We start from the raw sequence: 24,943 nt of genomic DNA, 5'->3' as shown, positions 1-24,943 counted from the left end.
TTCTAGTGAAAAGTATTATTTATACGTTTGATGCATTCACCACCCCACCTAATTCCCTCAGACTCAATTTCTCTGGAGTATTTACCTTCACTTGGCGGATAGTTACCCTTGTGTGCATTCCCACAGGTGACAACAAGCCTAATCCATCAAATTGTGGCACCTTCTTTGGTCCGTGGATAACAAAGGTGATCCCAGCATCAACGAAACCAAGAGCTGGGCTATCAGTGAATGCCTCCTGAAACAAAAAGACATTTTTTTCTAAATTGCAAATTGACCATATCAGTTCTATACAAGTTTAGGATTTAGTTTTATCATCTTATGATAGCATAAGACTAATCCTAAACATTTTATGTTACATTTCAATCTCTTTTTGTGTAAAGCATATGAAAATTAAACATCTGAGACATACTTTATTAGTTGAATCTGTTAAAGGAAAATATTTTGTGTCCCTTCAAGCTGGGAACTGCTCAGGTCAGTCCTGAAATAATTGAGACCTGTCTCATCATTTTTCTCAATTGACATCTGGTCACTACGAAGGGATCCTGAGTAAAAGGGACCTGACCTGCAGCAGCTAGCCTATGAGTGCTTGGTACCAGCTTGGGCACCTTATAGCCCAAAACAACAGGACGATTGCTGAAGTCCGGACCTCTTTCCTCCAGGGATCCCTGATCTTCCAGTGTTTTTCAGTTGGGGGTCTTTGGTTCATTCACTGTTTAAAAAAACTCCTTTTTTTTGTGAGAGTTTCCACTCGCTTCCATCAAGGAACACAAGCCTGCCTGCTTCTGCATCGGCAGACAGCGGTTTTCAGCTTTGGCCCCATCACTAGGTAAGAAAACTGTTTTGGGATTCTGTCTTGCAAATTCTTTTTAAACAACTAAAGTTAGCATTAACAACAAGCTGGTGTTAATTTCTGCTTACACTTAGAGCACTCAGAAATCATAAAATTTGTGTGACGTTAATTTTGCTTAACTGTTCCGGTGTTTGTTTCTATCTTGTTGGGTTTGTGTGTGTGTTTTGGCTCTTTCCGTCATTGGATATGACCAACTCAGAACACTCTAATGCATGAGTATGGAATTTTCCACTCCAAAGAAATAGAGCACCTTGCTCCCTTAAGCCTTCTGGGGCATTTTCAGGCAACTGAGAATCATATGAGGGTGTCTGGAAGGAATGCTCCCTAAGACGGGCAGTGGCTGTAAATAAGTATCCACCTCAGAAGAACATACTTAGGGACTAATACCAGCTGGTAGGTGCATATTAGGAGCTGACTCCTCCTGCCCTTGAACCCCTGACACACTGTGCCAGGTAGCTGCAACACAGGTGAAATAGACTCGTTCAGGGCATAACAGCTTTGAAATGGTAGGTCTGCTAGCAGCACATTTCGGGTCTGACAGATGTCCCGACTTGGTCAAATCCAAAGGGGAATTGGAAATGTTGGAGAACAAGGCCTCTGAAGTGAGAAGAAAACGGCCATTAGAAGGAAAAAAAAAAAAAGAAAGGAAAGATTTTTGATTTTGACTACTAAAGGGACTTTATTTACATAACAAAGCCAACTTTTTGCCAGCTAGATCAAAACTGAAAGAGCAACGACTGTACTTGTGAAATAGCAGCATTTTGTCCTAGCTGAAATATGGTAAGGAGCTCTAAAAATAATTTTTTTTAAAGGAGCTCAATGGTTCAAAGTCAACTTAATTAAAAGGCTAACATCCAAGATGTGTCTGTGTATGCATACATGTGTGCATGTTTGTGTGTAAAAGGCCTTCAGGTTTTGGGGATTTTGTTTGTTTGTTTTCTCTCCTAAGATTTTGTTGTGTTTTTTTTGAGCAAAAAAATTTTTTTTCTTCAGTTGACTGAATTCTGTTTTCACCTGATTTTTTGATTAAAATAGTTATTGCAACAGAGGCTGCTCTTGGGATTTTAAGGAAGGGTGTAGTTTAGACACTCAGAAATGTCTTTGTTAAAAAAATTTGTTTTAAGTGCACTGTAAAAGCATCACGTAATCTAACATCAAAATAATTCTACTTTTTTTTGGAGACCCACGATTCAATGTGAGCTCTGCCCAGAGCTTAGAGATCCAGTTAAAATGTAAGTAGTTTCTATCTAAATAAAATTAGTCTCTTTATACAATGCTATGATATATTTCTATAACTTTAGGTTAGATTTGGCTTAAAGGAAAATAAAAGCATCTCTCTCTAGCACCACCATACTTTTTCTCTCTGTACCTTATGATGTCAATTTTCCTATTTTATTTTCACCTGAGTTGTTTCCTCTAATATGCAAATTTAAGACTATTTAGCTAACAACTACCTAGGGTTGTAAAACAGGTTATTGAGAATCTAAAAGTCTAAGATAGGAAAAAAAAATAACAAAAGGATCTTTCTTCGTGAATCTATAAAATGTACTTCCATCTGCATACCTAATATGTTTATGTATTTATATGTTGTGTACACAATGTTTCACTACTGAAAATATATAAAAAGGCTCTAATTAATTGGCTTAAAGAAAAATAAAAGTGTTTAAATCAAATCTTTTATCAGGAAAAAAGAAAGACTAGTCAAATGCTTTTTCAAGTTTATGTAACTTAAGTAAAATCTTTAATAAAAGAAAAGCTAGCTTGAAAATTACTGGTAAAGTAATATCAGAAATGTCTTAAGAATTGTCAACATACATTTTTTTTTTATATTTATTAATCAGGCAATTTCAAACTTATCCCTGCCAAATGCTATAATGTTTCAAAATTTGGCATAGGGGTTACAAACTATAAACCCAGCCTCAAACAGAATGATCACTGCTTGTATAATTTTTAATAAATAAGACATTGATATTGGTTTAATAAAAATAGCTGCATCTTAAATTTTGTAAGATTACCATAACTTCTAATCCTGTGGCTTTAGGCAGTCTAGTCTACAGGGAGTAAGGAGGTTCGTTTGGGAACAGACTGTTACTGTCTTTGTTTCAAAGCTAAGCTATAAATTAAGCTCCTCCCGAAGTCCAGGAATGAACAAGGACAGCTTGGAGGTTAGAAACAAGATGGAGTCAGTTAGGTGATGTCTTTTTCACTGCCTCACTTACACTTTTGCAATGGCAGTTTCACAACTTTAAATCATGACTATCACAGTTTTCATAAATAATCTAGATGAACAATTAAAATTAAATAATTAGGTAAGGGATAAATACTTGTAGACAAACTTGTCATAATTTAGAATATAACATTATATTAAATAATAGATATTTCATTGGATATTTTTCCAATAAACATATATTATAGAAAAAGATTCTTTCTAAAAAAGTGTGTCCTTTTTTTAAAAAGGTAAACAAATTTTGTCGAATTCAAAGCTTATTTAGAGGTTATGTATAAAACAAGGTAAAGAGAACAAGACAACAAAAAGAGGTGTAAAGAAAGTTACAAGAATAAAGAGGGTTTTTTTGTGGTAAAACAGCTTAAAGAGAAATAATTTTATATGAGAAAGAATCTTGTATGGTAGATTTATTCCTAAAATAAAATGACTGGTTATTTGTGAAACAGAATATGTGGCCAGGAGCTGTGGCTCACACCTATAATCCCAGCACTTTGGGAGGCCAAGGCAGGCAGATCACCTGAGGTCAGGAGTTTGAGACCAGCCTGACCAACATGACAACATTCCATCGCTACTAAAAATACAAAAATTAGTTGGGTGTGGTGATGGGCACCTGTAATCCCAACTACTTGAGAGGCTGAGCTAGAAGAATGGTTCAAACCCAGGAGGCAGAGGTTGCAGTGAACTGAGATCACACCATTGTGCTCCAGCCTGGGTGATAGAGTGAGACTGTCTCAAAAAAAAAAAAAAAAAAAAAAAAACAACAAAAGAAAGAGAATATGTTCAGGAGAAACCAGAGAGTCCAAAGCATGTCATCAATAATCAGTGTAAGTCACAATAAGAATTTATTTAAAAAAACTTTAATACGATAAAGTTGTCATACTATTATTAAGTTTTGATTTGCTTAGGAAAAAAACAGATAAAAAATGATTGTTTTAAAATTAAGGTTATTACCCTCATGTATCTTTCTGTATGTGCTTTTAAAGTCTTTGTGACATTAAGTTACAGGGCTTTGACTTCTGGATCTAAAGAGGACACCAAGTCATACTAAATCTTAAATACTGACAGCAATTAAAGACTTATCTTCAGGCCCCATAGAAGATGTCAATCAAAATAAAATGCATTCCTGGCCAGGCACAGGAACTCATGCCTATAATCCCAGGACTTTGGGAGGCTGAGGTGGGCAGTTCACCTAAGGTGAGGAGTTTGAGACCAGCCTGGCCAACATGAGGAAACCCATCTCTACTAAAAATACAAAAAAATTAGCTGGTGGCATGGCATATGCCTGTAGTTCCAGCAACTTGGGAGGCTGAGGCATGAGAATCACTTGAACCTGGGCAGCAGAGGTTGCAGTGAGCTGAGATCATGCCACTGCACTCCAGCCTGAGTGACAGACTGAGACTCCATCTCAATAAAGAAAAAAATGAATGAAATGAAAGAAAGAAAGAAAGAAAGAAAAAGAAAGAAAGAAAGAAAGAAAGAAAGACAATCCTGTTATTTTCCACTGCAGTCCCCAACCTTTTTGGTACCAGGGACAGGTTTGGCAGGGGAGGGGTAATGGAGAGGGGATGGTTTGAGAATGATTCAAGTACATTACATTTATCGTGCATTTTATTTCTGTAACTATTACATTGTAATATATAATAAAGTAATTATACAACTCAAAAGAAAATAAAGAAATAAAGTAAAATAAAAATAAAATGCATTCCTGTGCCATAGGGCTAGAAATTAAAGCCATTCAACTCCTCAAGGCCTAGGGACTATTGAGGAAGAGAAGAGTATGTGAGATTGTAATGGCTGATTTTAAGAGACAAAATAAACTCAGTTTCTCTATAAATTAATCATGAATGTCAAAGGCACACTAATGCAAAACCAGCATATGGACTCCTGTGTCAGATTAACAAGATTTTCTTGAAGCATTAACCAACTCCTTAATTAAAGGTCAGAAAGGTTATAAAAAGACTTATGGAACTTTATTTTATGATAAAGATTAAACTTTATAGATTGTTTACAAAATTTTGAATAATATAATTGGCTTTATGCTGTTTTTAGTAGGGCTTCTTATTTGGAAAATTAAGTCTCCTCTCTCAAAGAATGAAAGTGTTCCTTTTTTTTTTTTTTAAATCCTTGAGTTATCACTTTGGTTAAATGAATGACTTTATAATGATCCTTAATCCTATTTCATAATATCAAGTGTTTTAAACCTTTGATATTTGACAGTCTTTCTGAAATCAAATTATAAATTATATCTTCTTCTAACTTAATTAATCCTTTAAGATATTACCTTTTCTAAAGTCCAAAAATGACATAATTTGGCTTATTTGGTATAAAAATTATACAGGAAGCATTATCAAATATGAAATGGTGTTTGGTTTTCTTTAGGCAGTATTTTTATAAATATGCTATTGGTATGTGTTTCAGAATTATGGGAAATGCCTTAATTCTGATATGACTTAGTGTACATTATTAATAATAATAATTTTTATATTAAAATTATTGTGTGCCATCAAGGTAACAAATTTCCTTGTCAATTGTGTCTTTGACTATGGCTGCCCTAAAATTTATTATCATCCATGGACAATTGTTGTCATGTTTTGGTCCTCTTTAGAAGGTGGTTTTATAATCAGCTATAAAATTATAACAGGTGCTCTTAAATTCAGGCTTTGATAACTTTAGAGATGGTAACATCAGAAAAGAGGAAAAACTTTCATGACTCATGGAGAGCTAAAATGTTCATGAGTATTAAGCAGAATAGGAATTAACTGCATGTACTGAACTCATCTTTTACTTAAAATGTTTGCTGATCCTTTGTTTTGTTTTTCAGAGTCTTATTTTGTCTCTTGAGCTACTGATAGCTTTTAACAATTTAGTATACTTCTATGAACAAAACAGAGCATATTTTATTTCTCTGCCTGATTTCTCCAGAATTTGGAAACTATTTGTGAGTATTCTTAATTTGTGGAAAATACAGTTATTAGCATAAGTGCAGTAAAAATCTGTTTTCAAATGGCCAGATGCAGTGGCTCACCCTGGTAATCCCAGTACTTTGGGAGGCCTAGGTGAGCGGATCAGGAGGTCAGGAGTTCAAGACTAACCTGATCAACATGGTGAAACCTCATCTCTACTAAAAATACAAAAATTAGCCACCTGTGGTGGTGCATGCCTGTAATCCCAGCTACTCAGGAGGCGGAGGCAGGAGAATTGCTTGAACCCGGGAGGCAGAGGTTGCAGTGAGCCAAGATTTTGTCACTGAACTCCAGCCTGTACAATACAGTGAGACTCTGTCTTAAAAAAAAAAAAAAATCTGTTTTCATTTTTAACAGGACACAGTTGGAGAAACTGGTTATTTTACCAATGCTTTGACTGAAGTGGTATGCTTTCCTTTAAGGAATCAAACTTGACTTATGAAACCATAATTTCCTTGGAAAAACTGACCTCATATTTTGTGTACAGATTCCCTGTCCAGGGTTTCTGCCCTGAGGTAAGTAAAGGATATCACTTTCTGAAAGGCCCAGAAGCTCCAGGTTTATCTTGGAACCTCAAGTGGAGAGGAAATTTATCCATCATAGATATTTGATGGCACAAATCCATGGCTGGGCTCAGCTTTAAAAAAATCTTATCTGAGATTTCTTCTATGCAACAAGATTCCACCAAAGGCAATTTAAAAGTCTATGTTAAAAATTACTTCTTGCTGCACTGTATACAAATAATTTGACAAAGTAAAATAAAGCAAAATAGTCCTACCATGATTTGTATTTGGCAAAAGTGGGAAAGTGAAGAGAGAAAAATTATGTTTCAAAAAGTATAGTACATGTATTGTTAGATTATAGTCTTGACCAGTGTTTTTCAATTTTTATTATTTTCTATAGTTTGGACCAAATTATAATTTTTCTTGGCTACAAGTCTTCAAAATAATGTGTTTAATTTTTTCTTTCTTTATTCCCCCATTGTTCCTAATTTGGATTGCTAAAATCTAAGCTATGCTTTCTTAAAGCCCTGCAAACTGAAGCTAGACAAAACTTCAGAAGAAAGTAATAGCAACCTATTTTCACACATCAGCCACTTTCATACCTGCCTACTGATGTATGAACTTCAAAGTAATGTAGCCTTTATTAATTTTTCCAGGATTGTTCTTTTGTTTCTTGTTGTTTTTCTCCCTTCCTCCTCCTATTTTCTCTTCATAGAACATGGAAGACTTTGCAATCTGCCAAAAATCAGCTTTTGGGACCTACCTGTCTAGTAATAAACCATCCTAACCATGAGAAATCAGAAGAAACCTAAGACCAGAGACTCATGTTCTCCTAAAATGCTTTCTCCTGAAGATTTTTTAAAAAGCAAAGAGGGAATGTGAAAAGGAATTATCTTGGGCCCCTTCGAACTGGGAACTGCTCAGGGCAAACCTGCCTCCCATTTTATTCAGTCATTTCTCTGCTCACTGAGATAGATGCACATTCTGATTGCCTTCTTTGGAAAGGCCTATCAGGAACTCAAAACAAAAAAAAAAATGCAACCATTTGTCTTTCACTTGTATGTGACCTTGAAGCCCCCTCCCTGCCTCAAGTTGTCCCCACCTTTCTGGATAGAATCAATGCACTTCTTAGATATATTAATTGATATCTCATGTCTTCCTAAAATGCATAAAACCAACTGTGCCCTGACTACCTTGGACTACCTCAAGACTTCCTGAGGTTGTATCATGGGCACCCGTCCTTAACTTTGGCAAATAAACCTCCTAAAATGATTGAGACTTGTCTCATTGTTTTTCTCAATTGACAAATCATAGCTCAAAACCTCTATAGTTTTCCATAGATCACATTTCATCTTAGATAGGTGCAGGTAAGTATTTACAATTACTGTTAATTGTCTTGTTTCCTCTGGCCTTCTCTTCACCTAGTTGTCTTATAGTTGCTACCTTCTTGGCTGTTTTCTTTGACTCATTTGCTTAGAAAATCATTTTACCCTCTTCATTTGGCAATTAAAACCCCTGACCTTATGTAAAATTCAAATTCATTTTCCCATTAGAGTGAAGATTTACACTGTCTCTTTAACACTTATGTTCTTTTTAATAAATCTTAGATTAGATGAAGAAATTTAAGACTAAACTTCTGGTAACTTTGTCATTAGTTATAATTTTAGGCTATAAGGAGGAAGGTACAGGCTTAAGAATATAAAGAATATAATCTGTGAATGGGTCAACTGCATATGTAATTAAATTTAATAAACAATAAATATTATATTTGTAATTCAGAACTCTGTTTCTCCTGGCCCTTTTATAACCCTCTAAGAAACACTTAACTGTCTAGTCTGGAGAAATATGTCAGTGTATTTACTTAGGGAACATTGCATTGAATTTGTAGATTTTCATTGCATTCTAAAATATTTGGGAAATTCTAGTTTGTAAAAATTTGATAATAATGTTTGAACTGACCATATGGCTAATACTTGAATGAGTCAAAAGTATTAATCCAATACATTACAACTATTGGTAAGTATATTCATTAATGTTGGCAGTGTTATGTGTGGACAGAAAGAAAAATATCTTGAATGGGATACAAAAGGAAGCTATGAAGAGTACCTTACTGAAAATTCTTTAAAAGTAGCCAATGGCATCATTCACTTGGATTGGGAGGTGAGTGCAGGTACACCAAGTTTATTTTTTCATTTTTGTCATTAATTGTATGATTTTTGGATACTTAATTCATCAGCATTTCAGAATCCTCTTTTATAAAACCATGATAGTAAAGTAGAATGCCTCTAAATGTGTAATACTAGAAGTGGTTATGCAAGACAGAAGGTCAGAATTAACCTAGGGTGGGAGCTAGACCAGGCACCCTTGAAGATAATACCACTACATTGCTTAGATGTTTGAACATCTGCCTCCCAGGGCTAAATGAACACTTAGAACTTATTAGGTCAATTACAGCTTTCCAAAAGCTAGGGTAGGACAGTCTATTTATATAATATTCTTTGTATAACAATTAGATTTTCTGTCACTTTTCCACATATACATTCTATGGTTTGTCATATATATATGTAGAGTTTTTTCTAAAACATATTGTCATATTTACATAAACATAGTTCTAAAATTATTGTTAAATGCATAGAGTTTTCTTAAAATATCTATATACATTGCAACTTAGGATCTCTGGGTTTCCTTATTTTGTGGCATAAACATTTCCTGGAGTCACAGTAATTTAAGTCAGTAGGATAGCTAAAAATCTGCAGTTTATGCCTAAAAATTTTGCCTGTTTAATTTCTAAGTCAATAATTATAAAAATCCATAGAGTGTAGACTAAATTAACAAGAATTGAAAAATATCCAAGGTGTGGGAACTATCTGACATGCAAAATAGTCTGATCAAATTTTTTGAAATCCCCATCCATTCTTGTTTGTCTTGAACTTGGCTAGGTTGAAGAAAATTCAGTACCTGATTCACATTGAAGAGCAAGCGGAAGCCTCTTCCAGAGACACTCACTTTTCTCTTTGTTTGGATAGTTTCACCATGATTAAAAGTAAAACAATTTCCATATTCAGTGAAGACATGTGCAAAATCCTCCAATATATAAATAAACCAAAAAAAAACTCATCAATTTGACATTTTTGTCACTTCTAAAGTTTAATTGCTATAACTTTTTCTTCAAAAGTACAAATATCTAACAAGACTGCAGAAATATCAGAGAGATAGTCTGATTTATATGTATATTCAATGATAGTTTTCTTTTTTCTAGTAATACGCATTTGTCAACTTGCATGTGATTATTTAAAAGAGACATTTTCATATAAAATTAAGCATGTATTTCACAACATTTAAAAAAATTACTTGTTTTATATTTTCTTGAAGATGTATGGAAACATGTTTTCCCTGTGGAGCACTACTTCAGCATCCTTTCTTGGAGGGGCTATGCCTTCTGCAACCTGCATGCTCAGTGTGGCAGTCAATCACATAACTCCATTCCCTTGACCCTCCTTTTCCAGCCACTACAGAGGCGTGCATGGGACACAAGCTGGGCCAAGTTTAAACTTCACTTTCTTGCCTCAGTGGTTGGTTCAAGAACCGATATATGTCCCAAGTAGAGCTAATCAGAGTCTTTGGTGAGATTATTAAGTGGATACCGGAGTGCTAAACTTTGATAATGAAAGTCCAGGGGGAATCAGCAGCCATTCTGGCGAAGTGTGGAGAGAACTCATACAGAAAGAAGCCAACCAGAATTATGAGGCAGAAACAAAGTCAAGAATCTTAAAGATAGTCTTGGAATCCGTTGGTTTAGCATTTTCTGAAGCCAGACCTACTCTTGGAGCTCCCGCTTAATTAAGCCGACTCATTACTTTTACACTTCAGTTTACTGTAACAGAAATGGGATTCTGTAATATGCAACTGAAAAAGTCATCCCTAACACGAAATTTCTTGGTGGTAAGTTAAACATGTTGGTAAATAAAAACAGCATAGGAAAGCTTATTTTCCAAATTAAGAGTTTAGAGCAAAACCTCACCTCTGTGAAGTGTCTCTCAGGCATTACTTTACTGCTTACTGTGTGCTAAGATGGCCTACCAAAAAGATAAGAAATTGTAACCCAGAACCAAGAATTTGTGAAGTTTACTTAGACTCCCCTAACAACCCAGGCTACAGAATTGCTGATACAAGAAATATGGCATCAAATTGCCTACATACTTCCTTATTAATAGATTACATATATATCTAGTACTTTATCTTAAATGTAGATTAATTTTATAAACAATAATAACATGATTTTGTATTTGTTTTGTGTTTGTATTTGTTATGAGTGAATGTATATAGTATATAATATAATTATGTTATATATAATATATAATTATAGTGTATATAATGTTCATAGTTAAATGCTGGAGTCCGTTTTCTATAGCCTCTAATGCAATAGCGAAAGAATAAAAGCAGAGTGATGGATACTTGGTGATTATAAAAATGCTATGTTGGAATAGGTTGTTTGTTGATTAATGAAAAAAATTAAAATACTCTTTTGTGTTAAATTGTTTTTCTTTTGGAAGGACTATCCTACAAGAAAGGCAATAAAGTTTTCTCTCTTCTTTCTTTCCTTATCTAACTGCTTGAAAGGAAATTTGTCTCATGTGTATTCCATACTCCCGATATCATAAGGCTGAGCTAGTGAAATAGAATCTTTAAGCAAATTTGGATTGATTCACCATGGGAGTAAATGCTGTGGAAGCTCAATGTGAAACAGTACAGTAAAAGAATTTATTACTTTGATTGTAGTTGAAGAAATTGCAAATCGTTACCTTTGGGCTACATGGCTTTCCAAAAAAATCGCAGTCCAACAAAGTGCTATTGTTGAGATAAAAACCTTTGTTCCTGATAAATTCTGCAATGCTGAAGTTTTGGTGACTTGCAACAAAATCAGTAGCTTCTCTAGAGTCAGTGGAATTGGCAGTAATTTCTTGAAGATGGAGGACTTTGGATACAATGTGCCATAAGAAAATAATAACACCAAATTTGGCTACAGCTTCTGTTTGGAACCTATTAGCAGGAATGAAGGCAATAGTTAGAATAATGAAAACTTGTAATTATCTAGAAGACAAAGACCAACATCTAGATTCTATTAGCTTCTTCTTATCTTCTACACTCTCCCTTATTTGCAAGACATTTAAGCAAAATTTGATTCCTAAGAGGTCTTTGACCCATTTGCAATTAATCCTGGATTTGAACATGTGGTTTCACTTACCTAGACTATTCCCCAGACATTGATCTGGATGTCCCCTAATGGAGCTTCAAGATTCAATCTAAAGGAAGAGGTGGAATTGTTAAGAGTGCATTTAGGAGTCAAATTTTCTGTATGTGGCCTTGTCCTGAGTCGACTTAGCTAAATTAGAACTACATTTCCCAGCATTCCCATCTTGTATGTATGTGAATTTCATGTTGTGCAGGAGCTGTGGTAGCTCACACACATCCATCTACTGACTCAACTTGCTGGTATCAGGCAGCAGCTGGGACCACAGCTCCTCCAGCTCTTTTGTGACCTATGTCTTCAGCTTCTTCAAATACTGGGTTAGGTAAGAGTGCAACCTGGCAAAGATGACAGCTATCCTACAGGTCACCCACACTATCAAGATTGGAGGTAGTGAAAAAGAGACCTATATTTCCAGCTTGCATGTTTCCCCCACTTCATATCTATTTTCCCTTATAACTTCTGGCCCTTCTGACTTCAGTCCCAGCACTAGAAACAGGTGAAAAACTTAGAAAGACTGCTTAACCAGCTAGTGCAACAAAGTGGGGCTTAATCCCTAGAAAAAAGCCCTTTATTCTGTCATTCATGGTGATTCTGTTTCTCCAGTTAGGTTCTAATTGTTATAACCACTTACTGGTATAACTTAACAAATTTTTTAAATTTCCCTATGACTTACGTTTCTTCTCTTGTAAAATCTGTATATATTAATATAACCCACCTCAAAGTGTTGTTTTAATGATTACATTAATTGCTTTTCTTAACATTTTTAGACAGCTGCCTGAAATATAGTGAGTGTTAGGTAGGTATTTATTAAATAAATGAGTCATTCTGGCAACCAAAGCAGAAGTAATCTATTTAACCTGACGACTGTATCACTTTCTAATTCTCTTATCTTGTGGAGCAATTTTGCCTTGCGTTCCATATGGTTCTTTATTTGCATGCCTTCCATTCCTTTACAAACATGATCAGGACTTTCATATTTTGGATATTATACATTTTGAAACTGAATGAATGTTCTTTACTTGAATTGACTGCTAAAAGCATAGAACAGAAAGTATATTCCACTCTTGGTAAGTATATGGGATATGTGGTTTGTGTGTCATGCCTGAACCTCTTTTGTGTCGCAGATTTTGTTTTCATTTTCCTTTATATTATCTTATCTGGTTTAATATATAAATATATATGTATATATGTGTGTGTGTATATATATGTATACATATAGAGGGAGAGGGAGATAGAGAGAAGGAAATAAAAATATTTACTCTAAAATATATTTTTTTGACATATTTGGAAATGGCTGCCACAGGGTCCATAACAGAAGTGGCCTTGCAGAGGTGTCTTTTATGTCTGTATGTCTTTTATGAGGAAAATTTGCATCTGTAGAATACGTCCATTAGTGCAGCCAGGCCTCCTCTTGCTAGACATTTGCTAGGTGTAGGAGAGATGGAGATTCCAACACCTTTAAAAGTCTAAAAAGAAACATTTGCTATCTCTCCTCTCTGAAGAAGTCTTTTCTATAGCAAGGTCACCTTTGCCAGTCAAGCCTCTTCCTTTCTCCCTTCTATAACCTGTATAACCTCTCTTGCCATTAAAACCTACTTTTGGCAATTCTGTGAGCCTGCATTCTTTCTATAATCTCAAGATAGTAAATAAGCCTCTGTATCCTTTTGGCATGTTGGGCTTCATTCTGAAGGCTCGTGTGTATACACATTAAATATCATTATAAGACTTTTCTTCTATTAATCAATCTGCCTCACGTCACTGATTTTTCAGCAAATCTTTAAGGGGCCAATATCCATTGCCCTCACAATATATACATATAATTTTTCTTTCACATTCAAGTCATATTAAATTCTTTCTCAGTCAAGGTAGGACATACACAAAACACAAAAATAGAGAAACAACCTCAAGCCAACATTACATACCCTAAAGAAATGAAAAACTGTTTTCATAGTCAACATCTAATATGATAGCTTATTTAACTAGCTCTGATCCTTGCAAAGCCAGTCCAGGTCCTAAAACTCTGTATATGTATATATCCACCTCTGACTTCCTGATTCCAAGGCACTCTTAGTCATCTGTCATGGTGGTATTCTGTCTAACCACAGTACATCTAATAACCTTGCTTTTCTTGGTCAAAAATATTTCTTGGATCTTTAAGGAATTAAGAGTTTACATCAGCAAAAGATTTTGGCAGAAGCACAGTGTAAACCCTATATACCTTCAAGCTACTTCAGGTTTCCAACTCCCCTTGACTGACAAGTTCCCAAAAATCTGCTCCTACAACTGTGAAACCTTGCACAGGTGGAGCCAGTACTCCCTGGCACATGTTCATTGGATTATATTCAAAATGATTATGCAGAGAAATAAAGGAATTACTATACATGTGGGGGGAATGAATACAATCTACAAAAAGGTTAAATAGGAGGGCATCTTAAAATATTGTTAAGCTTTTAAAAATTATACTAATAATATTTGAGATCATGAGAGTAATTTACATACATGAATTAAATTTAATAAAGCCTAACAGTACTGGGACCAAGGGAGAAAATTTTTCTTTTGAGAGATATTGTTTTGCATAAAACAAAAGTGTTTTGCACTGAGTTTATTTTCAATTTTATTTTATTTTTTGAGACAGGATCTCAATTTGTTGCCCAGGTTGGAGTGCATTGGCATGAACATGGCTTATTGCAGTCTTGAACATCTGGGCTCAAGTCATCCTCCCACCTCAGGCCCCCACGTAGCTGGGACTACAGGTGTGTACCGTCATGCCGAGCTAATTTTTATATTTTTTGTAGAGACAGAGTTTTACCATGTTGCCTAGCCTGGTTTCAAATTCCTGAGCTCAACAGATCTGTCTGCCTTGGCCTCCCAAAGTGCTGGGACTACAGGCATTAGCCATTGCATCTGGCTTATTTTCAATTTTAATTTGAACTTCAAAATTCTTCTAAGTTCTCTTTTCAAAAACCTTGCTTAGCTAGAATTTGCGTTACTCTAGTAAAAGAAAATAACAATAAAAATATATTAATTTGTTTAAACAATTTAACATCTGGTAACCAATTATCAAATCTGTCCTTCTTATGTGTATTAATGGTTCTAAATGTGCTTCCCCAAATTATATGACCCAAATGAGTAAGTTTCCTCTAAAATCCAAGTTGATGCCTGACTCAGGCCTTATTTGAGTCCTGCTGAAACAGATCCATTTCTCATATTCATAACAAATGTACATTTTACAGATAATTTTGTGGAGAAGGAAAATGAGGAACAATGTCTGCCTTTTGTATTCTTCTTTGAATAAATTTTAACATCTTACCATTCTCTAACTAATAAAATCTTTAATATGTCTTTATATTTATATGAGAAGCAATGGATTTTTACCTTCAGTTGAAAACCCTTGAATAATTTTTTTCTTGCATCAAACAAATTTGAAATAAACAAAAAAACACTGTGACTATAAACATGAAGACCCAGTACCTGAGTTACTCATAAACAATGGATCAAATAGCATCAGTAGTCACTATATTCAGTCATTATTTCTGATTTTAGTGGAAGAAATAAAATTCTGAAGTTTTTTCATCAAATGAATAGAAATTTTTGATGAATTTTTTGATAAAGATATTTTACTGAAAATTTTAGGCACAAAGACATTTGAAAAGCACTAGAATCGATACCAAACAATCAAGTCACAAAACATTATTACAATTTCTGGAATTTTTTTGTGAAATGTGACTTTTTATGAATTTTTGCCAGTTGTATTCTTAGGAGTTTGTCTTTCTGTTTGTATAACCATTGCTTCATGTGAAAAAAACCTTTTAAAAACTGAAATTAATAAGTATTCTTTAATCAACTACAAGTAAGACTAATCTGGCTGTGCTATGGAACATGAATACATGGATAAAGTTAATTTTGATGAAGTCGTTGACAAATATTCATAAAGAAAGGCTAAAAATGGAAACACAATGCTATTATTTATTTCTGTGTAAAACCAAAGAAAATGACTGAGGCGAGCCTCAATCATTTTAGAGGTTTATTTTGCCAAGGTTGAGGATGAGCCTAGGGAAAAGAAACAAAATCACAGAAATATCTGTGATTCATGCTTTTTCCAAAAAGGGTTTGGGGACACAATATTTAAAGAGAAAAGAGTGGGCAGTAGGGGGAAAAGGAAAGAACAAAAAGGGGAAGGTAAATAACAGAAGCAAGCAGTTGCATTCTTTCGAAGCTTTGATCAATTTCACTGAATTTACATTTTACCTGTGAAAAGAGTGGGTGGAGGAATAGTTAACTATTGTTTGTCTAGTGCTTAGTGAATCTTTATTTTTATATAAGATTAAGTAAACATAGAGTAGAGGAAGAAGTCAAACATGCATTTGCCTCAGGTGAGTGGAGGGATGACTTCTTGTTCTGCCTTTGTCCTGTACCTGTGAAGATAAGCTGTTGATTTGTTTTCTCAGGGTGAAATTCAATAGAACTCTATTTCATGGTAAGGATGTTGGGGCCCACAAGAGATTTCCTATGAGAAAATTGTAAGAGGGGCCCTCTGAGATGATATGTACCTTCTATCTTTGTGGTTATCTATTCCAGAACAAAATGGGAAGCAATTGTGTGAGACTCAGTCCCCATGCTTAATTTTTCCCTTTGGCATACTGAGTGGGAGTCCTGAGATTTTATTTTACTTTCATGACTGGAACAGATTTAAAAAGCTTTTTCTGGTTTTTTAAAAAATATGTTAGTGTCCAAAAAGTATTAATGCATTACTTTTTCTTATTTTTTGTATTATTTATTTTATTTTTTAACATTTTTATTGACATGAATATACACAGGCCATTTTTATTATTTGTGTGATTTCATGACTATTTCCAAAACTAATTTTGTCATATAGAGGAGAGGGGTATAGGCTCCTGGTACTGATTGTGAAAAGTAAACCCTTTCTGATAATCCAAAGTCACTCGGCAAAGTTTCCTCATCTTAGGTGTCCGTTTTCTACTCACAAAGTGGTTTAACAAAAAGGGTATAGAAACTGGGATCTATCAGCAGACCTCTTTCCAGTTTCTAACTTATTAAACTCTAGGTAAATTATAGTGCTAAGCTTTATTTTTTTTCAAGCGAATTGGAGGCAATGCAACTTAAAACAATGGTCTTCAAACTAGAATGTTCATATGTCTGAGTGTTCTCCTGCACAGAGAATTTTACAGAAATACATTTTCCCATCTCTTTTCACAGTGGTTCTTCTCCCACATATAAAAAAGTGTCAACCTGTTACCCATCACAAATCTTAGCGTAGAATGTATACTGGTGTGTAACAACCTCAGGGCTCCTAACATAGTCATACAAATTATATATTGCTTAAGACTCCTTTAAGAATTAATCAAAGCTCCTAAAATCTCATCTTGCCCTGCCATACACATATTCATAGCTAGGGTAAAGTCTAGTGTCAGATAGAGGGTATTTGGCCCTTGCTTAAGAGTGAATTGACAAAGTCTTAAGTAGAATAATAAAATTTGTTACTTTAAATGTAACTGGACTATTTGTTAGGACTTCCAGATTTTTGGTTATTTGAATACAGTCCACAGATAAAAATTTTAAATGATTTCTACAGGTGTATTTTAGTCAATAAAGTAGTTAAAATTTTATGTAAATATATGAAATATATATTCCTATTACAGTAAATCCTTATCCTGTTTTATCTCATAAATATAATAATATGTAATATGTTTGTGATAATATAATTTGATATAAAATAGAACATTTTTCATCTCCTAAAAATAATAAATAAATATACTCAGGATTATGGCTAACAATGTAGACATATGCAAGTTGCATATATAAGTTAAAATACACAGATTTTCAAATTTTGTTTAGGTAGCACATTAACTAAAATGTTTGAAGATCATTGGCTCTAAGAACTAGAAAATATCTTGAGTTATTTTCCTGATCTGTCATTAAATTGCTGAGCAATGCTGAGTATGATGTTTACATTGGGAATCCAAATTATCTGTCTATTAAATTAGGCTTTGGGAGTTGGAGATATCTCTAATGCCTATAAAGTGATATTGCCTTAGTTCTTTGTTCCCCAAGGAAGAATAATTTTCTTATAATTAAGAATTTTCCTGTTCCACCATTATAGCCTCTAAAATATTAAATCTTTTTTTTTTGTTGGTCCAGGTACTTATTATATCTGAGTTAGGATATACTATCATTTTTTTTTAAATGTCATCTAACACAAAAGTTGTAATCATTGATTTGAGATTTGAGTTATGCAAAATGAATTAAGTTTTCATACCAAAAGTTATAAAAGTACTTAGATCATAGGCCATTAAAGATTTTTGAACATCTTTTTCTTTTTAATTTAGCTGTTTACAGTTACTACTTTCCCTGTAAGCACTGGTTTAGCTGCATCACGTAAGTTTGGTGTGTTGTGTCTTCATTTTCATTCACCTCAAAGTATTTTCTAATTTTCTTTGTGATTTCTTCTTTGACTTGTTTGTTATTTAGGTGTGCATTGATTAATATATACACATTTGTGAATATCCCAATTTTATTTTGATTATTGACCTCTAATTTCATTCTATTGTGATTGATAAATGAATAATTTAAAATATTTTTAGCCTATTTTATTTTGTATATGGCCTTGTAAATGGTCTATTCTAAGAGAATGTGCCATGTGCATGTGAGAAGAATGCATATTTTGCTGTTGTTGAGTAGAGTGTTCTAAAGATGTTTGCAAAGTCTAGTAGGTTTACAAGGATATTTAAGTCTTCTATGTCTTCTATTTCCTTGTTTATTCTCTGTCAATTTATTCTATTGATTACTGAAAGTAGGGTATTGAAAAATCTAACTATGTAGGTTAACTTATATCTTCCTAATAGACTGATCATTTATGCAACATAAAATGACCATTTTTTTAATGTCAAGTAACATATATTGCTTTAAAGTCTACTTTGTTTGAGATTAGGACATCTACTCCAGCTTTCTTTTTTTTTTTTTTTTTTTTTTTTAACATAAGACTTAACACCATAAAAACCCTAGAAGAAAACCTACTCCAGCTTTCTGATGGCTGACACACCTTTTTCCATTCTTTTGCTTTTTACCCATTTGCATCTTCAAATCTAAATTGTGTCTTCTATACACAGCATATAGTTGGATCTTTCTAAAATAATCTATTCTGATAACCTCTGCCTTTTGATTGGATTGTCTAATTCATTCCAATTTAATTATTAATATAGTTAGATTTTCATCTACCATTTTACTTTTTGTTTTCTCTATGTCTTATACCTTTTGTCCTAAATATACCTTGGCTTATGGCAGGATTATATCAATCTCTACTTCTATTTCACATGGTCTTTTTCTGCTGTATCTCTATGTGTTCTCTCCTCTCCTTATAAGAACTTCAGTCTTTGGATTTAGGGCTCATCCTAAAGCAGTATAACTTCAACTTATCTAATTATATTTGTAATGACCCAATTTTTAAATATGATCACTCTGAAATTCCAGTGGACTTGAATTTGAGGAGATACTATATAAATGTTTGCTTTTTAAAAGAAAAGTTTGCTTTTTAAAATAAATATTTTTCCACCAGTTATGGTTGGTTTTGGATCACTCTGAGGTTCCAGAAGACTTGAATTTGAAGATATACTATTTAAATGTTTGCTTTTTTAAAGAAAAGTTTGCTTTTTAAAATAAATATTTTTTCACCAGTTATGGTTAGTTTTGGAGGAGAAGAGTGTATGGACTTCCTCACTTTGCCATTCTGGAAGTAATGTCTACATTTTCTTTCAGTCAAGGATAACTGCAACTATGCTACTTAAAATAGTATGAGGCAATAGTATTGAAAATGATTTTTTTGGGGGAAAAGATCGATTTGTTTTGACTTTTTAGGACCCTGATACATATCTTGAGTTCTTGAAATACTGACAATCATACGAATGGGCTGTAACATCTACTATATATTGAGCACGAATTCTAGAAGTCCCCATAGGAATGAAACACAATGGAGTACTTATCACCTTATCTGATGTAACAGCAAATGTATGAAGTAGATGATATTATCTCATTTTCTAAATATAAAAATCAACACTAAGAAGGCTGAGTGACTTGCCTAATAACTAAGTGATGTGTCTTAAGAAGACTTCCCTTCCCAGCAAAAATCCTATGTGTGATCTTTTAGGCTTCACCACAGGCAATTACAAAGCTTTGCCTGAAGCCTAGTGGTGAACAGTTGCTCGCCTCTAAGAAGATTCGTTGTACAGTCCATGGACTACAGTTTCCTGGAATTAGTTGCAGTCAAGGACTCAAGACAGTGGCAGTAGATCATTGAATCAAATGTAACTCTCTTCTGAGCTCAGGGCTCTGTGCAACTGCACTGATCACAGACCCATGGAGTTAGCCTTGCCTCTACTATGTTAAATAGCTCATTATGTACACTAGAAAATTTTGTATCTTTATGTGTTTGCACAGGAGTTCTCTCTTCTAGTTCTTCTTCAAACCACTTAGAAAGCTCTAGTCATCTTTTAATACCCAGAAGATTTCCATAACATCCAAGTTGTAGACTATTAGTCTGATCTGTGGGATTTCAGAGCCCTTGCACATTGTTTTATTTTATTGTGTAATTACCATATTGCATTGTAATTGTTGATGTTTCTCTTTTCTGCTAATTAATGAACTTCTAATGTGCAGGGATCAAGACGTTTACATTGGGCCAGGTGCAGTGGCTCACATCTATAATTTCAGCACTTTGGGAGGCCAAGGCGAGTGGGTTGATTGAGCCCAGGAGTTTGAGAACAGTCTGGGCAATGTAGTGAAACCCCATCTCTTTTACATCTATTTAATGACAGGATTTGGAATGTTACCTAGAATACAATTGTGGAAGGAAGAAAGAAAATATGGAAAATAAGTGAAAGAAGAAATTAATAAATTTCTTTGCTCCCTTAAATTTGTACTTTTAAGTGCAATTTAAGAACTCCAGTGGTTTTACTATGTTAATTTCCACATGAGAAAAATTTTTGTCAGTCATCCAAGAAAGATTATGCTAGTAAATTTATACAAATGAATTATTTTTAAAAAGTAATTTTTACCTGTTCAAATTACAAAATGTTACAGCTGGGAACTCCATCTTTTCCACATACTGAACCTCAATAGATGTTGTGGTTGGCCATGTGAAGTAGTTGACCAAGCGACTGTAGATCTGCCATATCACAAGTGAGACTGAGCCCAGGACCACCACCAACCAGAGCACCTTGCGAATTTTGCTCCGGTTCTGAACAATATTGTGTACCCCATGAAAGGAAGTGGAGATGGCAAAGTCATGGTCAAACTTCTTTCGGTCAGTGGGAGATGGCAGCGGTTTCTTTGAAAGGCAAAGCTTTATCTTTTCTAAGAATCCTTAAGGTTTTGCCCATAAAATAATTAAACAAAAAAAGTAATTAGTTACGAAACCTTAATGCTATCTGTAAAAAAAACACAACTTACATACATTTAAACAAGTGACTCTTTTTATGTCTAATTTATAGAAACTAAATATTCATCTTTTGTTGCATGATTTACTCAGGAATGAAGAAGTGTAAGTGTTGGCTACATGAGTTCATAGAGAAAATGCTAATGCTATTCATAGAATGCCTATTATTAATTTAAATGTGTTAGTAGCATGATATTAATATTTGACTTCCAGCTTTAAAATCAATCTACCTTCAATGGGTTGGTTACAACAACTCATAAACTTTAAATATTAACTCTTATTTTTAAAATGCTCTTGCTCTCTGAAAGTCCTCTAGAAGTCATGAACAAAATCAGGTTTATTCCTCTTATAGTCATAAATGTGGCTAAAAGTAATCTGTTCTTAACTAATGTTCATCCTATGATGGTATAATTTATGGTAAATGTAACTTTCATTCTTGTATTCTTTAATGTACAATTATTTTAGTTCTTGTTCCTTGTTTAGTCAGAATGTTTAGTATTCAGTTGTAGTATTAGTTAAGTAATCTATTTTCAGCCTCTTCAGGGAATGAATTCATCCTTTCAAGTCTATCAGGAATCAATCAATAATATTTATTGATATTCATTGGTAAGAACCAGGGAAGGTAACACTATATTTTTTGGCAATATATACTATGTTCAGAATTTTCTTTTGATTAAATTTCTTTCCATTCATTTATAGAAGAGGCAAAGAATCCCTCTGTTGAGGGAAAGGTGCAATACAGTTAAGAGCATTAGATGGGCTTCACAATGGAAGATCACGCTTCTGGCCCATTCCTTTCCTCTTATAAGCTGCACAATTTTAGCTAGGTTTCTTAGTCTTATATCTTTTCTGTCAAATGGCAGCAATGGTATCTGGCTTATGAGTTTCTAGTATTAAATATGATAATATCTGGAGAGAGCATAGCACATTATCTAGATCATGATAAGTACTTAAGGATATTAGATATTTTTATTATTCTGCTAATTTAGTGTGATGTGGTAAATAGTAAAATATTCAGGAATTTTAAAATACTTTAAAAGAATCTTAAAAATTAGTTATTCAATGAGAACTCATGGACACAGGGAGGGGAACATCACACACCAGCGACAGTTGAGGGTGGGGTTTAGGGGGAGGGATAGCATTAGGAGAAATATCTAATGTAGATGATGGGTTGATGGGTGCAGCAAACCACCATGGCACATGTATACCTGTGTAACAAACTTGCACATTCTGCACGTGTACCCCTGAGCTTAAAATATAATAAAAAAATTAGTACTTAATGGCTTTATATATATTCATAATTAGGTGAATTAACTTTTATATCCTTTGCCAAAAATAATACTTTTTGAATACCTGTATTCAATACTACTATTGAATACATGACCTATATTCAAAATAATACTATCTGAATACCTATATTCAAAAAGTGTTATTAATCATAAGAAGTTTCAATCTTCACTTATTTTTAAATCATTATTTAATACAACATAAATAACCAATTAGCTAAGCTTTTTATTTAGTTATAGGACATATGCTATAAAAAGGTGTCTATTAACATTTTCTAAGGAAGTCCATTTCATTCACTCACAAATTATATTATGATTATTTTTACAAATTATATTATGATTATTATTCACTCAGCAAGAGAGCTTGTATCAATATGACTAGCTGGACATTGGACTAAAATCTTAGAATAGCACCTTCATTAATTTTTTTAGTATAAAATTAATGAACATGTATCAAGTAACTGGCATAATCTCAGAGAAAAATCAAAAACAAGAAAAAAGTTATTGTTACTCATTAGCAAAATATAATTAAATATGCTCTTTTGTGTATTTAGTCATGACTTGCAAACATGTGAAAAATTTACTCTGATAAAAGAACAACTCAGTCTCTGGATAACTTGTTCCCTTCCTACAATAGAGATCAAAGCTATTAGAAGGGAAAAACTAATCTAGTGACTAGTTACTAACAAGCAAAGTATGACTGGTTGCAAGCATTACCCAAAAATAAATAACTCTCAAGTTTGTCAAAAATCAGCCCATATAATATAGATCTAATCCTTGACAATTGGTGTGGAGTTGCTGGAGTATTAACTGCTATTTTCTAGTGTTTTAATAGAGCTTTTTTTTGTATTAATGTTTTAGGTGAATGTGTGACTGTCAAGAAGATTAGAATTGGTTTAATAAATGGTCCACCAGTTTGCAAAGCAGAAACTTCTTACTTTCCTGACTGAAGTATATACAGTGTAATTATGACAAGTAGAGAGCTTGCTGATCAACATAGAAGCATTTGAAGAACATGGAACAAGTTTCATTTTATTTTAAAAATAGAACCTGCAGGCCCATGATAAATAGAAACCAAAAGAAACAAAACAAACAAACCCAGATTCTAGCATATAGTAATATTTAAAAACCAGTTTGAGTCCCTCATACAAACTACTTTTTTCCTAAGTAACTAACACTATTTATTTTTTAAACTTATATTACTTGTATTGTGTTAAGCTAATACTGGAAATCAAAGTTTCCAAATGAAGAAAAAAATCCCTTTCTCTTTTCTTATTTCTGGCCTCTAGAAATGAAAATTATTACTGCTCTTAGGAATTCACTCTTTACTCACCTTTCTCAGAATATACTTTTGATTTTTCCATCTGCTCCATTTGCGATTTCAGTTAAGCGAGAGTCCTCAGGGTAACCCAATTTTCATCAATAACAATATTCATTTTGTGGCCTTTATATAAAATACAGCAGTTGAGGTTGTAAAACATGGAGGCAATTAAAATGTTTGTGTTGCTATGTTTTGCCTCATAAAGCACATAATCTGAAAACCAAAAATGTTGACAGAACCAGGTATGGGCATTTATGGACTGATGAGAAGCTAACCCGGAGTGAAAAGCAAAAAGTATCATTAGGAATCCATTTTCTCACAGTTAAAGTAACAATTCCTATCAAATATCTGTAGTTTAACAGGGGCTCCTGACCAGGCTAGTTGACACTGCGATGACTCACCTAGGACAGTCTTTGTAGCTTTTCTTTTTACCTTTGTCTTTATTCAACTTCGAATTAAAACACAGCTGGAATAAATTTTTTGTGTGCGAAAGGTGTCTTCCTTTGTTGATATTTCTTTCTGAGTCACAAGCTGTTTCTTTCAGAAATAGTAGCCAATAAATATAACAAAATAAAACACCAAAAAATATCTGCTCAGAAAGAAATGATTACTGAAAGCAAACAACTTACTAAAACATGCAGGCTAATTATTTTTTACATAAACACTTTTGGAAAATTGTTAAAATTTATTATATCAAATAATAAACTGAGGAATGTGCATTATTGTGCATAAATGGCACCATCTCTTGACGGAACGCAGTGATTGCATGTATCTCTCCTTAATGGAGCTTGTTAGAGTCACCATTTTATAAGCATCTAACCATTAATCATTAATATAGTTACATATATTTTTCATATATTTGAAAACTTGTAAACTCAACATTATAAGTTCAAACTAGTCTTATACGGAGGCAAAATAACTCCAAGTGATGTAAGTAAAGAACCTGGCTAGAAGTCCCCAGTCATCACAGTAAAGATTTCAGGAATAGGATTAATTTCATGATATATAAATTTCTCCATTAAAGATATCTTCTCTGGGGTTAAATTTATGTATCAGTCTGTTCTCACACTGCTGTTAAAGACATACTGTAGACT

The 24,943-nt window shown here is 33.6% G+C and overlaps 1 protein-coding gene across 1 annotated transcript in view; it reads right to left on the bottom strand.

Annotated features, from left to right (window-relative positions):
* Nucleotides 1-23,952, bottom strand: part of ASIC5 (acid sensing ion channel subunit family member 5) — a 42,128-nt gene extending 18,176 nt beyond the window's left edge. Inside the window, exons 1-5 of the mRNA XM_064383720.1 lie at nucleotides 23,862-23,952; nucleotides 20,863-21,169; nucleotides 11,346-11,583; nucleotides 9,502-9,627; nucleotides 86-235 (exon numbers count right to left, since the gene is read on the bottom strand). Of these exons, the coding sequence (XP_064239790.1) occupies nucleotides 86-235; nucleotides 9,502-9,627; nucleotides 11,346-11,583; nucleotides 20,863-21,169; nucleotides 23,862-23,901 (861 nt within the window). The 5' untranslated portion in view covers nucleotides 23,902-23,952. The remainder of the gene's footprint in view (nucleotides 1-85; nucleotides 236-9,501; nucleotides 9,628-11,345; nucleotides 11,584-20,862; nucleotides 21,170-23,861) is intronic.
* Between the last annotated feature and the right edge of the window lie 991 nt (nucleotides 23,953-24,943).

Source organism: Aotus nancymaae, unplaced genomic scaffold, assembly GCF_030222135.1.
Source record: "Aotus nancymaae isolate 86718 unplaced genomic scaffold, 86718_ANA_hifiasm-v0.15.2.pri h1tg000033l, whole genome shotgun sequence".
NCBI lineage: Eukaryota > Metazoa > Chordata > Mammalia > Primates > Aotidae > Aotus > Aotus nancymaae.
This window is presented reverse-complemented; position numbering and strand designations above follow the sequence as displayed.